Source organism: Podarcis filfolensis, assembly GCF_964270895.1.
Source record: "Podarcis filfolensis genome assembly, chromosome: 1".
Classification (NCBI taxonomy): domain Eukaryota; kingdom Metazoa; phylum Chordata; class Lepidosauria; order Squamata; family Lacertidae; genus Podarcis; species Podarcis filfolensis.
Window position 1 is genome coordinate 6905700 of NC_139604.1, and position 17451 is coordinate 6923150.

Genomic DNA, 17451 nt, shown 5'->3' on the forward strand with positions numbered 1-17451 from the left:
GGATAAAATGGAGATTCTGCCTTATCTCCTGGAAGTGAATCATATCCAGTCATTTCAGGACTTGTCTAAGTTTCTGCACAAAAGTTTTATTTGCTGGAATGTCACTAGAAAATCTTCCCAAGAAATGAAAAAAACTCAAAGCAGGGACAGGGCCTTAATGGGGGAAGAGGTTCCTCAGAAGCCCTCAGGAATACTGGGTGGGTTGCATCTGTAAATAAAGGCACATTGGAGGGGGCTGGGCACCCACACAGTTGATAGGCATTGCCAGCATCTTTTTTTCTGAGGGTAATCAAGGGTACACAATACCAGCAAACCCCCCCCATGTTAAAAGTGTGAAACTTACTGTAACAACTTCATGGTTACTGGCATCTTTTTATCTCCTTTTTTTAAAAAAGCACTGGGCATTGAAGAGTTTGGACTTGATATCCCGCCTTTTACTCCCCATAACGAGTCTCAAAGCGGCTAGCATTCTCCTTTCCCTTCCTCCCCCACAACAAGCACTCTGTGAGGTGAGTGGGGCTGAGAGACTTCAGAGAAGTGTGACTAGCCCAAGGTTACCCAGCAGCTGCATGTGGTGGAGTGGAGACGCGAACCCGGTTCACCAGATTATGAGTCCACCACTCTTAACCACTATACCACACTGGCTCCTTGCCATTAAGATGGTGTGCATGTGCCACATCTTCTGATCAATTATGTGGGGAAGGGCTTACCTGCCCCCCCAACATCTTATTCAAGTTGACACCCCTGGAGTCATTGACAGCTAGGGCTGGCAATCTTAAGTTCAGTTCTTCGCATTTCCACAGCAATTCATGATTTTTTCTTTTTTTTAAAAAAGACCTTGAGAAAATTCATCAGGATTTCTGTACAAATTTATCCTCCAGCACATTGCTTTGTATTTTTCTTATGCAATTTCCCCTATTGTGCACATTTTGTAAAGCAGTTTCCTCACACAAACATATTTTTATATATTGCCTCCACTGATATATGCATTTTTACAGTGGTGGACTCTGGGCTCTCGGAAGTCAATGGTGCCGCCATATGCAATGCTCGAATTCAGCTTCCCTGCCTCTTGGGCTCCATTCTACAGCATTGTAGGGGCTCCGTCTGCAAAGTGGCGCTCAGTGTGGCCAAGCTGGTTACACTACCCTAAAACTGCCTCTGATTTTTGTGCACAGCATATACATTTTTGCCCTCATAACTTGCAAAATCTGGAGAAGGGTAACTGTGTTTTGGTTTACTTCCCCCCCCCCAAAAAAAAAGTGCAAACTAGGCAGGTTCACTTTTAAATGCAAACTGAATCCAATTTTTCCTCCACCCCTATAGACGGCTCTTGTGGCTGCTTTGCCTGACCCCCAATAACATTGCTTTCCAGGCCAACTCAGTCTTGCTCCTAGCTGCTCTGGGTAGGGATAAATAAAAGTACCTTTAGTGCCTTTCAAACCAGTCTTTGGAAAATCAGGTGCTGCTTTTGGATAAAATAGTATATTTTGAAATGCCTTGGTTGGTTAATTCTGGTATGTTGACACATACATTGCCTGTCCAATCCTTGACACATTACCCTTTTATCTAAAAGTCCCATGTGGGAAACTCGCTATTTTCTTGAAGTCCAGAAGCAGGCCTTCTGGGCAGGGAATATTATGTTTCCTAGTTACAGCTGCAACCCGCTAGAGAGAGAATAGCTTGATGTACTGTTTGCTCAAGACAACAACCTAAACATTAGCATATGGTTATCGCAAACATCCCTGCAATTCTCTGTGCCCAAAGAGGCCCCCACTGCATCACAGCTAATACAAAACACAAACACCACAAATCCTAAAAACCTGACTTTCATGTCTTATGTAGTACTAAAAACTAAACATGACAGACCTTGGCAATCAAAATCTAAAGTATCCTGAAACCACAAAATACAACATTGCAAATAGTGGAGAGTTTGTCCAAATGAATTCCAATCATGCAACTACAACAAAAATGCCACTGAAGTATAATTTATGGCTATGAAGCAAGCTCCCAGACTTCCCTGTGCAAAACTTGGATTTGGAGACACCGTCAGGTCTCTCAGTTTTCACTAAGACAATCCTGGTGCCAGAGATCAGGCCATTCCAGCTCCCCTCCTGTCCTAGGTATCGTAGCAGCCGTAGGTTTATATTACAGACTAGTGTTCCTTATTTGACCAAACTGCGTGAGGCAGTGGAAGACAGAAGTGCCTGGCGTGCTCTGGTCCATGGGGTCACGAAGAGTCGGACACGACTAAACGACTAAACAACAACAAGTGTTCCTTAACCATTTAAACTATGTGTTGTTCTCATCATCTGTCAGCCATCAAAATAAAAGATGCAATATAAACACACTTTTCACTCATACAGCACAAAAACTTACAGCCTGAGGTGAAGAATTCTCCACTCCCCAGAATGTTATTCCCTTTGGGCCAGAATTAAACAGGGATGGGGTAAATTTGTGCTTCCACTCCAGTATGTTTTTGCAGAACTAGGAATAAATCCATTGTGTGCCACCAAAACTCTGGAAACCCACATTTCCAGTGAACACACACCCACACACCCTGTAGGTGCACAAGCAACTACCAGGCCAGAGAGGAATGGCTGCTTGCATCTTTATATAAGAGGCAAAGACAGGAAGGATGCAAGCAGTGTGTGGTTTGCTGTGCTGTGCACCCCATGGCTGAAGATCAGCCCAGAAGAAGAATGGAGAAAAGATGGCCTCCCCCTCTTCTGATCTCTTTCAGTGCATGCACTGAAATCTAATGGCTCATGGTCATGGTTTCCATTGTATTTACAGTGACATGGGAAGTGAACCCCACCATGCAGAGAGGAGCCCAGGAACAGAACAATAGATTTCGTTGTATAATTCCTCTCCCCTCTTGATAGGAATCCCCACAGTCCAATGTAGGGAGTTCTGCAGGCCACAGTCATGTATTCAGAGTTCCTGAGAATCAGTGTCTCTGGCTATACCTCCCATATCCCATCTGCCAATACACTCCTATTGCCTGTTTCTCAGTGGAGTACAAAACAATTTTAAACCATTTTAGATGTGGGTGTTTTTAATCCCTGTTAAAATGTTTTGCTTTATGGTTAATTTCATTACTTTTGCTACTTTGCTGTTTGCCATCCTTGGCTCCTTTGGGATGAAGGCTGAGATAGAAATGTCATCAGGAGGAGCTTGGATTTGATATCCCGCCTTTCACTCCCTTTAAGGAGTCTCAAAGCGGCTAACATTCTCCTTTCCCTTCCTCCCCCACAACAAACACTCTGTGAGGTGAGTGGGCTGAGAGACTTCAAATAAGTGTGACTGGCCCAAGGTCACCCAGCAGCTGCAGGTGGAGGAGCGGGGGAAGCGAACCTGGTTCCCCAGAATACGAGACTACCGCTCTTAACCACTACACCACACTGGCTCATCACCATCATCAACATCAAGACAAACTGGAACAAAATAATTACGCATTTGATTCCTGCGTTGCAAGGGGTTGGACTGAATGATCCTTGCGGTCCCTTCCAGCTCTACAATTCTATGATTCTATGAAAACAAACGAGGTGTACAAATGCATCCATGCAATTTTGCCCAACTTATTCTAGTTAATCACTGTGAACTAAGTGGTCACACAATATATGGAAGATGGCATAGTACACAAAGGCAATTCATTGGCAATGGTCTCCATGTGGACAGAAGGAAGGAACGGGGGGGTGGGGAGAGCTTTGAACATTTGCAGTTTAATCTTGGAGTACTGGTTTTTAGGCTGCAGTCATATAAAATGTAATGTAGTGCTGTACACATACACATTCTCACCTGGGAGAAAGTCTCCTTGAACTCGGTGGGATTTACACCAGAGTAGGCATGCATAGGATTGCCCTCTTAATAACCAAATATGCATTTTAGGATATTAGAGTACTATACAAAAGCTGAATTCTCAGGTGCAATATAATATGAAGAAGGACCCATCTTTTGCAGCCCATAACATAAGTTGTTATGGGATGATGGGAGGATTATGCTGAGATGCCTTGTTCCAGTCCGGATGATGTCACAGGCAGCCATACATAGACAAAGGGACAGCATAAAAAGGAATAGAGCGACCACCGGCTCTCACCGCGTCACTCACTGAAAAGAGAGCAAAGCAGTGCCACTCTCCATCACTCCAGGAAAAAAGTAAGTATTCCTCTTCAGTTCTGCTTTTCATTGCCTGTTTCAGAAAAAAGTCAGGATGAGTGAGACTAAATAGAAGGCATGCTTTGTGCGGCACCTGTAGCCTCATCAAATAAATTTGGGGAGCGGTCTGAGTAAAATGGCTTTCCATCCCATGCCCACCGTGAGCATTTTCTAACTTTGCTGCTTTGTTGTGTGTATGTGGCCTTGTAATTTCATTTTAAAGTGATAATGGTTTGCTAGGGTAATAAAAACCGAAGGGGTTTCTAGCTAGATCTTCTAACAGCTTACTTTTATTTTCTGAAACCAAAGCTCAGGTATCCCCTTTTTGAGATAAACTAGTGCTGCTCCCAGAAAGAAATAGTAGATGATGCTGTTCAATAATTTAGGATTTTTAAGATTTTCAAGAATAAAATTGTCACTGCAATTATTTTAGGTATATACCCTAAGATATTGACATAAATGACAATCCACTGGGAGGCAATTATTATGCCAGCTTACCAGTTGGGAAACTGAGGCTGGGAAGCAGCAACTGACCCAAAGCCAGTGTGTGAGTTCCATGTCTAAGCTGTGGTTTGATTCAACCTTATTTCCATTTAGGCTTGCTGGTTTTCAGAATGAATAGTTTGCAATGTATTTTGCAGCCAATAAATACAACAACATGGTTGCTTTTGGCGAGAAGCCTTTAAAGGTCAGGCTATAATGTGAGGATGAACAGGAAATGTGCCAAAATGCATCAGGACTTGGGGAAAGATGCCCCTAGTTCAGCAGGTGTGGTCGGCACATAGGAAAGAAGTTTCCAGACCCAGGAGAGGACCCCTGCGCAACATGTATGATGCTTAGAAATGGTAGAAAGTGTTGTGCTTTCTGTTGGGTCAAGGCTGCACACAGATCAGTTTTCACAGACCCAACTCACTGTGCTTCCCTGCAACCGAAATCTGCACAGTGGCTCACAATTCCAATCAAATGTTAGCTGAAATGTCTTACCAGTTTAATTTGTATGATAAGTGCTTGGTGTTTTTGAAAATTTGGCTACAGTTATCCTGACTACAGTCCCACAAAACAAATGCATATACATGTGTATACGCGGGAGAAGAGCTGCACACACGCGGCCGGAAGTGCCTTGGAACTTTCTGCCTCAGCTTTTTGCACAGCTGAACAGGCAAGCAAACTTTAAACTGAAAAGAGGCTGGCCCAAACATTGAGATGCTGGAGCCATTGCAGTAGAAGTTTCAGAAGCATCTCCAGCTCTGTACACAGTTCTCCCCTTGCACTTTCATGCAATGCTGTAGGACAGCAGCTCTAGCTATGAGCCAGGGCACGTCTGTTTTCTTTCTCTCACCAACAAAGGATTCAGGGAGAGACATAGCAAGAAAAATTGCAGAGACCCTGAGAGTTAAAACAATTCTGGTTCCTTTAAAAAAAAACAAATTTACCTTAAGTTTTTTTTTACTTAAAGACTGCTAGAGAATGATGGCAGTTGTTCTTCCAAAGGTGAAAAACAACTTTTATTAGCTAACAGGCTAATGTAGAGTGAAGGTTAAAATGTCCACATTTTGAAATACTAAATAGGAAATATTGAAAGTAAGCAAGGGGCACCCCAATCCAAATAGGTGCGTGTGCACACTGCAGCTGCCCCCTCTCCTTTGCCAGTGTCACAACTATGATGTTACATGTGTACATGAGGACTTCGTTCACACAGGAGACCTTTCATGGTTACGCCTCCCGAATCTTCCTCAAAGTTACCTGTTGGCCCAGAAGGTGACGCTTGATGGGATTTGCTTGTGCTGTATGTTGTTGTCTTCTCCCCTCAACTACTACTTCCCCACCCTCCAGATGTTCTGGAAATCTGAGGTCCTTTGCGGAGGCATTTGTCTCCGTGTTGTGTGTGTGTGTAACTCTTCTTCTGCTGAGGCTTCCCACCTAACAACTTGAGAGCTTCTGATCCTTATAGGACCAAGTAAATCATTTACTTAAAGAATGGCAGATGCAAGTAATTGACTATATGGAAATGGCTGAGATGACCGGCAGAATCCGAGACCAGGGAGAAGAGTTGGTGGAAGAAGATTGGAGGAAATTTAAAATTTATTTACAGAAGTATTGTAAAATGTATGAATGTGGATGACATTGAAATAAAATGAAGAGGTTCTAGTAACAAGAGATAAAAATTTGAAACTATAAATTTGGGAGATAAAATATTTAAGGACAAAGTAGTACGATATGAATTTGCTGAGCTAATTGTTAAAGAGGGATACAAAAAAGGGAGGTGAGAGGAAGTCAGGAAAATAAGTTAATCAAAGATGAATAACTAAAAAAGAGTGATTTGTGTCTGCCTTATTTTATTTGTTGTGTGTTGATTGTTTTTTCTTTTTTGTGAAAGATTGTATTGTTGTGTCTTATATTTTTTGTGTGTTTTTATTGTATTATGTCTGGTTGTATCTTTTTATTGTTAAACCTAATAAAATATTATTATTAAAAAAAAACCAAGAAAATCATTTACTTATTTTCATTTTATCGTACTTACTCTCCAAAGAGCTCCAGGCAGAGCCAGGGATTGGCTCAAGATAAGCTTTGCCTGAGAGGGATTTGAACATAGGATAGGGCTTCCCACATTAAACATATGTGATGGACTGGGATGTGTAGAGTCGATTTCAGCTTCTGCTGGAGAAGTGGCAGACTTCTGGGTGATGCCTTTTTTAAAAGAGAGAGAGAGCCCATATTCTTACTGGGTGTCTCGATCAGGCATTGTCTCAATCAGATATGTATGGATAGACAAGGATATTCATTTTCATTCACATTCTCCCTCCCCAACCCCAACTCCCCCCCCCCCCTCAGACAGAGAGGATTTAGGCATAAAAAGCCTTTTCCATGGAAAAAGTAGAAAACTTCTTTTTAAAAAATACTCTGCATGAGCAGAGTGCACTGCATCATCAGAGACCCAGACTGCATGAGGAATGCTACTCAAATTCAAGCTCAGGGATGGTGAGGGACTGAGGACAACCTGCTCATGAAGACTTGAGGATGGGACTTGCATCTTCTTCTGTGACAGAAGAGTTTAAGATTGAGAAAGGGACACGACAAGGCTGCCCAATTTCTCCATTGCTCTTTATATCGGTCCTTGAGGTTTTGTTAAACATGATTAGAAAGGACCAAGAGGTTAAAGGTATACAAGTGGGAGCTAAACAGTACAAACTGAAAGCATTTGCTGATGACTTAGTATTGACTTTACAGGAGCCAGAATCTAGTACCAAAAGGGTACTGGAATTGATTCAAGAATTCGGACAGGTAGCAGGTTTTAAGTTGAATAAGATGAAAACTAAAGTTTTAGAGAAAAACCTAACTGTGAATGAGAGAGAGAAGTTTCAGGAGGAGACAGGACTAACATTGGTTAAGAAAGTGAAATACTGACTTCCGGAGGCGGCGCGACCGGTAATGGCTGCCTTCTCCGAGTAAGGAGAAGGGAGCTCCGCTGTAAACGGGTCGTCCGCTACGGCGAAGCGGAGACCCATTCAGGAAAACCACAGGTGGCAGAAGCCTGTGGTCTCGGGACCCGGCGGGCGCCAGAAGCAGCCCCCAAAACGTTGAAGGGACCCCGTAAGGGGCTCCGGATCGCGGAGGGGGTAGCGGCGCTGTGGGTCGTTGCGCAAACAGCGAAGTGAAGCCGCATTGCTGTTGCCGGTCAGCGCTGTCCTTTCTTCCTGCAACTTTTCTGAACTTTGGAAACTACAACCCGTGAGTAAATTTGGACATTGAAAACTTTCTGAAACTTTTGTCAACTTTCTGAAACTTTTTGAGAACTTTATGAAACTTTTAAAACTTTTTTAAAAAAGTTGAAATCTGGCTGAAAACGGAGTGAGGATAAGCAGGAAGCCCATCTCCCGCTATACTGAACTTTAAGCAAAGAGCAGGAGGAGTGGAGACAAAAAGTTATGCGTTAACTAAATGCTGGCACCCTGTTAAAGCAGTTTTCTGAGTGAAAGACTTTGAGCTATTGAATTTTGCTGGTTATATTCGGGGTGCACTGATATTCTTCTTCTGTGGCACCAGTGGATTATAAAATAAATAAGAATCTCTGGTGCTGGAGCTGCCTGGATGAGCACCAGTTTGCAACTTTGGATACATTGAATTCAGATTTTGAAACATTCTGAGTTGGAACTGGATACTTTGAAACTGTTGCAGTCAAGGCACTGTAAGAAACACTGTTTTGCTTTAAGTTTTACTCTGCTAAAAATAATACATTGTGGAGGCGATAGACATGGATTTAAATTTATAAGTTTAACTTGGATTTGATCTTTTCCCTGAAGACGTATCAAGCTCCCTCTAGAGGATTTTGGACTTACAGCAGTGACTTTGTTTTACTTTCCCTTTCCCGGCCTCTGTTTGACTATTGCATCTGGGACTCTGCTTTCTCATGGGAACAACTTGGATTGACCTTGGATTACAGATAACTTTGGAATGAGTGGCGCAAGGAGAAGAGGAAGGACTAAACAAACAACTCTAACTTTATCTGCAGCCTCACAGCGTAGATCTTCTGTGCCGGCCTTGCCTTCCACTTTGCCTCCAGACATAGAGGCGGCCTCCCTAATACAGGCAGGGGAGGGTGAGACAGAGGAGCTGCACCTGGGAGATATGGCTTCAGGGACAAGTAGCTCTGTCTTGGAGAAAATTTTGGAGAAACTGGAGGCTCTGGACAAGAAGGCTGATTTGCATACAGCTAAAATTGAACAGAACACAGAAAGCTTGAATAAGCTGACTGGACAAGTTGCACAGAATGCCCAGTCTATTGGAGAATTAAAGGAGGCTGTAGGTGAAAATCGTAAACTGGCTGAAGATACTAGTCAAAGATTGGAAGAACTTGAGAAAGAAGTAAGACCACTCAGCAAACAAGTTGGAGAACATCAGATTTACTTTTTGATGACAGAACTGCGAAACAGGGAGACCAACTTGAGGATACGGTCAATACCAGAGGTGGAAGAAGATAATTTTATTGAATTTCTAACTAAGGAATTTGCCAAGTTTTGGAAGTTAGAGGAAAAAGACTTTAAAATTGTATCTGCTTTCAGGCTTGGCAGAGTCAGAAGGACAGAGAAGCCCAGAGATTGTTTGATAACACTGAGATCAAAGGAGGAAAGGGACAAGATTTTGGGCCTGCACTACGAAAAGTCACTAGACATTTTGGGCAAGAGAATTGAAATCTACAAGGACATTCCTAAGCAGTTGCTGGACCTCAGATCTAACTACACGGAATTGGCAAGACTGTTGAGAAGCAACGCAATTATCTTCAGGTGGGAGTTTCCACAAGGATTATCCTTTACCTACAGAGGGAGAAAGATCAAAATCAAAACAGTGGAAGATAGAGACAAGTTTTTGGGAGCACACGGAGAAGACCTCCACAAAGGACTTGGATTGCCAGCGCCAGAACTTCCAGGGGAGCCCGCCCCCTCGGATCCTCAAGGACCGGAGAACAAGGTACCACCCCAGAAAGAATAACCAGATCTATCCAGGATGTCTCTGCAGCTTTTGAGTTGGAACATAAATGGCTGTAACAGTCCCGAAAAAAGGTCTAAAATTTTTCATATTCTAAAAAAGGAACAATTGGACATTATATGCTTACAAGAAACACATGTGATTAGGCTCCATAGAAAGGTGTTAATAAATAAAAGGCTTGGTCAAGAATTTATATCATCGGATACAGTTAAAAAGAGAGGTGTAGTGATCTATGCAAAAGAGAGCCTTTCACCAAAATTTCTCTTTAAAGATGAAAGTGGAAGAATCCTCGCAATAGAAGTACAGTATCAAGGAGAAAAAATTTTGATATTAGGAATTTATGCTCCAAATGAAGGAAAATCGGATTTTTATAAGAAGTTGCACGAGATCATGCTGGATTATCTGGATTACAACAACGTCATCATGATGGGGGACATGAACGGGGTCGTATCAACAAATATGGATAAGTCACAGAACCAGAACATTACTAAAGAGGGAAGACTACCTAAGACCTTTTTTGAAATGACTGACAATATGGACTGGGTTGACATCTGGAGAGTTAGAAACCCCCTGGGAAGAGAAGGAACATTCTTTTCTGAAGCTCAACTGACTTGGACACGAATCGACCAAATATGGATAACTAGAAGTCTGGCACCTAAGGTGAGGAAGGTGGAAATCTGCCCCAAAACATGCTCCGACCATAACGCCTTGAGAATGGATATGACATTGATCCCAATCGGCTCCTTTAGATGGAAGATGAATGATGGCCTGTTTAGAGATCAAAGAATTGTAAAGAAGGCCCAAAAAACCTTAAAGGACTATTTTGAGATTAATTTGAACACTACGGTGGAAAAAAGAACTATCTGGGATGCAAGTAAAGCTGTGATGAGAGGGTTCTTGATTCAACAGAATTCCTTAAAGAAAAGACTGCAAAATGAAAAGAAAGATAAAATTCTGGAAAGTATCAAAGAGTTGGAGAAGAAGTTAAGATCTAACCCGAAGTCCCAACCGATTCTGAGAGAAATTAAACTTTATCAGGCGCAATATTCCAAGCTGATAAATCAGGAAATAGAATGGAAGATTAAAACAATGAAACAAAAAACTTTTGAATCGGCAAATAAATGTGGGAAACTGCTAGCTTGGCAGTTGAAAAGGAGACAAAGATTAAATACAGTAACAAACTTAGAGGTTGAAGGAAGGAACATTCAGAACCCGGGAGAGATTAGAAAGTGCTTCCAGAGGTATTTTAAAAAGTTATATACTCAAGGGCCACAAGATGAAATAGAGATTACACAATTTTTGGAGAGAAATGGATTAGCAAAGCTGTCAGAAGAAAATAGAACAATTTTAAATGGCAAAATAACACGACAAGAGATTGAACAGGCCATCCTGAGTCTGAAACAGGGCAAATCACCAGGGCCAGATGGACTGACCTCTAACTACTACAAGACATTGAAGGATTATTTGATACAACCTTTGTTGGAGGTCAGTAATGAAATAATGGAGGGGAAGAAGGCGCCTGAATCGTGGAAAGAAGCATTTATCACATTGATTCCAAAGTCAGAAACTGAAAAGACACAACTCAAGAATTACCGTCCCATCTCCCTTTTAAATGTGGATTACAAAATATTTGCAGATGTTTTGGCACGAAGATTTAAGAAAGTTTTAAGTGAGATAATCCATAAAGACCAGGCAGGCTTTCTCCCGGGCAGACATATGTTTACTAACACAAGGAACATTATAGACATATTGGAACTTTTACAAACAAACATAAACACTAAAGCAGTTTTAATTTTTATAGACGCGGAGAAAGCCTTTGACAACATTTCTTGGAAATTTATGAAGGGGAATTTAAAAGAAATGGGAGTGGGACGGGGGTTTGAGAACGGGATTGAGGCAATATATTCAGAACAAAAGGCTAAACTGATAGTTAACAATGTGGTTACAGAAGAGTTTAAAATTGAAAAAGGTACACGACAAGGCTGCCCGATTTCCCCATTACTGTTTATTTCGGTTCTGGAAGTGCTCCTGAATATGATTAGGGGGGACCGGTTGGTGGAAGGGATTCAGGTCGGAGCGAAACAATATAAACTTAAAGCTTTTGCAGATGACCTAGTTCTGACATTACAGGAGCCGGAGTCTAGTTTGAAAAGAGTACTACAACTGATTCAAAACTTTGGTCGAGTGGCAGGATTTAAGTTAAATAAGCAAAAAACTAAAGTTTTGGGGAAAAACGTGACAGATATTGAGTTGGAACAGCTTCAGAAAGAGACAGAACTAAATGTGGTTAAAAAAGTTAAATACCTAGGGGTAAACATAACAGCAAAAAATCTGAGTTTATTTAAAGATAATTATGAAAAATGTTGGTCAGAGATTAAGAGAGACTTGGATAGTTGGTCAAGACTAAAACTTTCTTTGTTAGGCCGAATAGCTGCCATCAAGATGAATGTATTGCCAAAAATGTTATTTTTGTTTCAGACACTGCAGATTGTAGACAAGACAGAGTGCTTTCGGAAGTGGCAGAAAGATATTTCTAAATTTGTCTGGCAGGGCAAAAAGCCCAGAATCAAATTTAAAATATTAACAGATGCGAAAGAAAGAGGGGGCTTTGCCCTGCCAGATTTAAAGTTGTATTATGAAGCTGCAGCTTTCTGCTGGTTAAAAGATTGGTTACTTCTTGAAGATACGGATGTCTTGGATTTGGAAGGTTTTAATAATGCGTTTGGATGGCATGCATATTTATGGTATGATAAAGCTAAGATAAATAAGGCCTTCAAGAACCATATTGTCAGAAAATCAGTCTTTAATGTCTGGACAAAATATAAAGACTTACTGGAGAATAAAACTCCGAGGTGGCTGTCACCCCTGGAGGCTAAGGCTCGGAAAAGAGCCAATATGGAGGCCAACTGGCCAAAATATTGGGAGATAATAGAAAAGGATGGTGACAACTGGAAATTGCAGAGTTTAGAAAAGATGAGAGACAAAGTGCGAGACTGGTTACACTATGCTCAGATTAAAGAAGTGTTTAAAAATGACAAAAAGCTAGGATTCCAAGTGGAAAAGTCAAAGTTAGAAACTGAACTGTTAGAACCTAAGACTAAGGTACTTTCAAGAATGTATAACTTGCTGCTGAAATGGAACACACATGACGAAATGGTAAAATCAACAATGATAAAATGGGCGCAGGATATTGGGTATAATATTATGTTTGAAGATTGGGAAAGGTTGTGGACCTCTGGGCTGAACTTCACTGCATGTAATGCGTTGAAGGAAAATGTGATGAAAATGATGTATAGATGGTACATGACCCCTGTTAAACTGGCTAAAATATACCATTCGTCTGATAGCAAATGTTGGAAATGTAAGGAAAATGAAGGAACATTTTTTCACCTCTGGTGGACCTGCCCTAGAGTGAAGGCCTTTTGGGAGAAGATATATAATGAATTAAAAAAGGTGTTTAAATACACCTTCACTAAGAAATCAGAGGCCTTTCTCCTGGGTATTGTCGGCCAGAGTGTGTTAAAAGAGGACAGAACATTCTTTTTGTACGCAACAACAGCAGCAAGAATATTAATTGCCAAGAATTGGAAAACTCAGGAGCTACCCACTGTGGAAGAATGGCAGATGCAACTGATGGACTATATGCAATTAGCCGAGATGACCGGCAGAATTCGAGACCAGGGAGAAGAAAGGATGGAAGAAGACTGGAGGAAATTTAAGATTTATTTACAAAAATATTGTAATTTGGCTGAGTGCTGAATTGGATGCCAGTGCAGACAATTGTCTACCATTAAATTAGATTTAAGGTTGAATTATATGTCAAACCAAATTAAGATTATTAATTAAGATGAATTAAATGATAATTTGTTTGAAACTAATTTAATAATGATGTAAGTGTATGCGGGAGGTGTGGGGGAGTCCCATGTAACAATTGAGAGATGTTAAATGGACAATGATAAGTGCTTATCTAATATATGCTTTATTTGAAAACTTTAATAAATATATTATAAAAAAAAAAAAGAAAGTGAAATACTTAGGGGTTAACATGACTGCCAAAAATGTGAATTTATTTAAGGATAATTATGAAAAATGTTGGATCGAAGTGAAAAAGGACTTAGAAATATGGACAAATTTGAAGTTATCATTGTTAGGCCGAATTGCTGTGATAAAAATGAATGTGTTGCCAAGGATGTTGTTTTTGTTTCAAACACTGCAAATTTTGGATAAGATGGACTGTTTCAGGAAGTGGCAGAAAGATATTTCCAGATTTTTCTGGCAGGGCAAGAAGCCTCGAATAAAATTTAAGATATTAACTGATGCTAAAGAAAGAGGTGGATTTGCCCTGCCAGACCTTAAACTTTATTATGAATCAGCTGCTTTTTGCTGGCTGAGAGAATGGTTGCTTCTTGAAAACACTGACGTGCTGGATTTAGAAGGTTTCAATAATGCATTTGGTTGGCATGCATATCTGTGGTACGATAAGGTAAAGGCACACAAAGCATTCAAAAACCATATTGTTAGAAAAGCATTGTTTAATGTTTGGATAAGATATAAGGATTTGTTAGAAAAGAAAACCCCAAGATGGTTGTCACCAATGGAAGTGAAGGCACAGAAAAAACTCAATATGGAGGCCAAATGGCCGAAATATTGGGAAATTTTGGAACAAGACGGAGACAGAATACTGCAGAGCTTTGAAAAATTGAAAAATAAAGTGCGAGATTGGCTCCATTATTATCAAATAATGGAGGCATACAATTTGGACAAAAAAGTTGGCTTCCAGGTGGAGAAATCAAAATTAGAAACAGAATTGTTAGATTCAAAAATTAAGAATTTGTCAAGAATGTATAACTTGCTGTTGAAATGGAACACTCAGGATGAAGCGGTAAAATCAGCTATGATTAAATGGACACAAGATGTTGGACATAACATAATGATGGCTGACTGGGAACAGCTATGGACCACAGGTATGAAATTTACGGCATGTAATGCCTTAAGAGAAAATTTAATGGAAATGATTTATAGGTGGTACATGACACCAGTGAAGCTTGCAAAAATTTACCATTTGCCCGATAATAAATGTTGGAAATGTAATGAGACTGAAGGTACATTCTTTCACCTTTGGTGGACATGCCCAAGGATTAAGACATTCTGGGAGATGATTTATAATGAAATGAAAAAGGTATTTAAATATACCTTCTTGAAGAAACCAGAGGCCTTTCTCCTGGGTATGGTTGGCCAATTGGTGCTAAAGAAGGATAGAACTTTTTTTATGTATGCAATAATAGCAGCAAGAATACTTATCGCGAAGTATTGGAAGACACAAGATCTACCCACCCGGGAAGAATGGCAGATGAAGTTGATGGACTATATGGAACTGGCGGAAATGTCTGGCAGAATCCGAGACCAGGGAGAAGAGTCGGTGGAAGAAGACTGGAAAAAGTTTAAAGACTATTTACAGAAATACTGTAAAATTAATGAATGTTAGAAAAATGTAGAAATGAAGTTATATGGCTTTAGTAGAAATGTTATAAGGGACTAAGTATAATTAGATTATTAGAGTATTAAAGGAAAAAATAAGGTTAGAAATGTTAAGATAATTATAGGATAGAAAACAGAGGAAGATGGAAAGGAATTGCTGAAACAATTAATGGAAGTGGAATACAAAAAGGGAGGTGTGAGGAGGTTGCTGAAATAAGTGAATGAAAGAGAAGATATTGAAATTGTTTGGTGTGTTTTAAATTGTTTTTATTTTGTTTTGTTAGTTTAATGTGTTAGTGTTATGTAGTGTTTTTGTGTTATGTTATGTAGTGTTTTTGTATTGTATTGTATTGTTTATTTTGTTTTGTTTAAATTGTTGGAAAAGTAATAAATATTATTTTTTTTAAAAAAAGAGGATGGGACTTGCATGTGCTCACTTTGAGCCTTTGCATGTTCAGGCAAAAACCCGAATACAGCTGAATACCTTCCCCTTCCCTTCCCTTCCCTTCCCTTCCCTTTTCTTTTCACATCCCCCACTAATAGTTCTTGAAATGAAAGTTGCAAACCTGTTGTGCATGTTGTGGAGTTTTGTGTTGCTGCTGTCACTCATCTTGAAGTGCGCTTTTGAAGGGCACTTCCCTTGCCTGAAACTGATAGACCTTTCCCTTGTGACTGCAGTTGAGGCCTGAGCTTCACCAGGTTCCCCTTACAAGTCACAGAACCTTTGAAGAAGGAAAAGGAAACAGACATGAGGCTCCTCATCATCTGCCTCTTGTGCTTGCTGATGGACTGCCTGCTGCTGCCTGACGCCGAATGCCGAATCCTTGAGCGATCCGTGGAAGTCAGAAGTAAGTTCTTGGGGACTGTACGGGGTAGAAGACAAAACTTTTTAAAGCAGCTGTGCTGAAGAGACCCTTTCTGAGGAAGCCATTTATAACTGTAGCACTGGGATATGGCCAGTGTCCCCTGCAGTGCGTTAAGGGACATGGCAACCACTGATACCTGGATGAACAGCTAGACCCGAGTGATGGGTGTGCAGCACAATCATCAAACCAGATGAAGTGGAATGTGAACTTTCATAAAGGAGTTCAGCTCAGGGTTTGCTGATCTTTAACATGCACTTGTGATGAGTCTTGAGGGACCTTAGAAGACAAGAGGAGGGAGCGCCTACAGAAGGTGGAGGGAACCTTTGGCCCTCCAACTAGAGGTGGAACATTTTTGGAAGTTTCGAAGCCAGGGGAGAAAAACATTCCCCCTTCCAGGGTCCCCCCGGCCAGGGAAAGTGGAAATTATTGGTTGGTTTTTCTAATAGCATTCCGTATGCATCGAAAGTCACTTTGCTACATGGTGTCCTTCCATGTGTGATTCTCTTTCACTCCTTTATTCCTGCCACTGCCACTCCTAGCGCACAACCCGCAGGCGTATTAGGCAGGTGTGAAATTAGACAGGTAGAAAAAATGCCATCAGCTCAACAAGGGTAGTCTTGCAAAAAAGCTTTGCTAGTGCTGAAAAGCTCACATTGCCTCCCCACAAACAAGTGTGCCAGTGCTTTAGAATATGGCAGAGCAATGCCAGGTATTCCAGTGCAGGGGTGGGAAGGACTTTTCTTTTTCCTAGGCTCTCAATACCACCTGGGCTTTGCCTTCCAGATCCAGACATTGATCCTTCCTGGTACACGGGGCGAGGGATCCGACCTGTGGGACGGTTTGGCAGAAGGAGAGCAGCTGGAGAGAATGCCCAGAAAAGTGACCACCGGCCCCAGCAAGCCTGCTTCCCCATAGGAGACAGCGATGAGCAGCTGCAAGATGAATGATGCCTCAGAAGTGAACGATCTCCCATCCCGACAAGAAAGAACACACACACACACACACACACACACATCGCAATCTCTCCAGAGGCCAAATAAAAATGTTGGACTTTTTGCCCTGTCTCTTTTATGTCTCATGCCAGAGGAGTAGAGTTCAAGAGCAGGGTTTGGCTGAATAATTTCCTTAGACTATATCTCTCTACGCCCTCACATTGTATTCCTTTTACTGTCAAATTCATTTTCAGATTTCTTGCACCAGTAAACGGTGTCCCTTTTGTGAATGACTTTAATGTGTCGCAGAACAACTATCCTTAAACTCCACTCCAAAGCAGCCATTTGTTGATGATACAAGTTTTTATTTCATTTACTTGCTTTTATAGTACCAGAGGTGTACATTCTTGGGACTTAAAACATGTAAGAGAACAGCTCCCTGCTCCCGGGCTCTTATAGCCCAAAATTTAATACAATAGACTTAACAGAGTAAGGGATGGGGAAGGTGAGTCAGTTGTAAATAAGGAATTTACAGA

At 41.0% G+C, this 17451-nt stretch overlaps 1 protein-coding gene across 1 annotated transcript; it reads left to right on the top strand.

Annotated features, from left to right (window-relative positions):
- The first annotated feature begins 3742 nt into the window (after positions 1 to 3742).
- On the top strand, positions 3743 to 17243 carry PRLH (prolactin releasing hormone). Its single transcript, XM_083573532.1, has 3 exons — positions 3743 to 4155; positions 15796 to 15965; positions 16767 to 17243. Exons 2-3 carry the CDS (start codon positions 15866 to 15868, stop codon positions 16928 to 16930), a joined length of 264 nt encoding a protein of 87 aa, XP_083429658.1. The 5' UTR covers positions 3743 to 4155; positions 15796 to 15865; the 3' UTR covers positions 16931 to 17243.
- Positions 17244 to 17451: the final 208 nt, after the last annotated feature.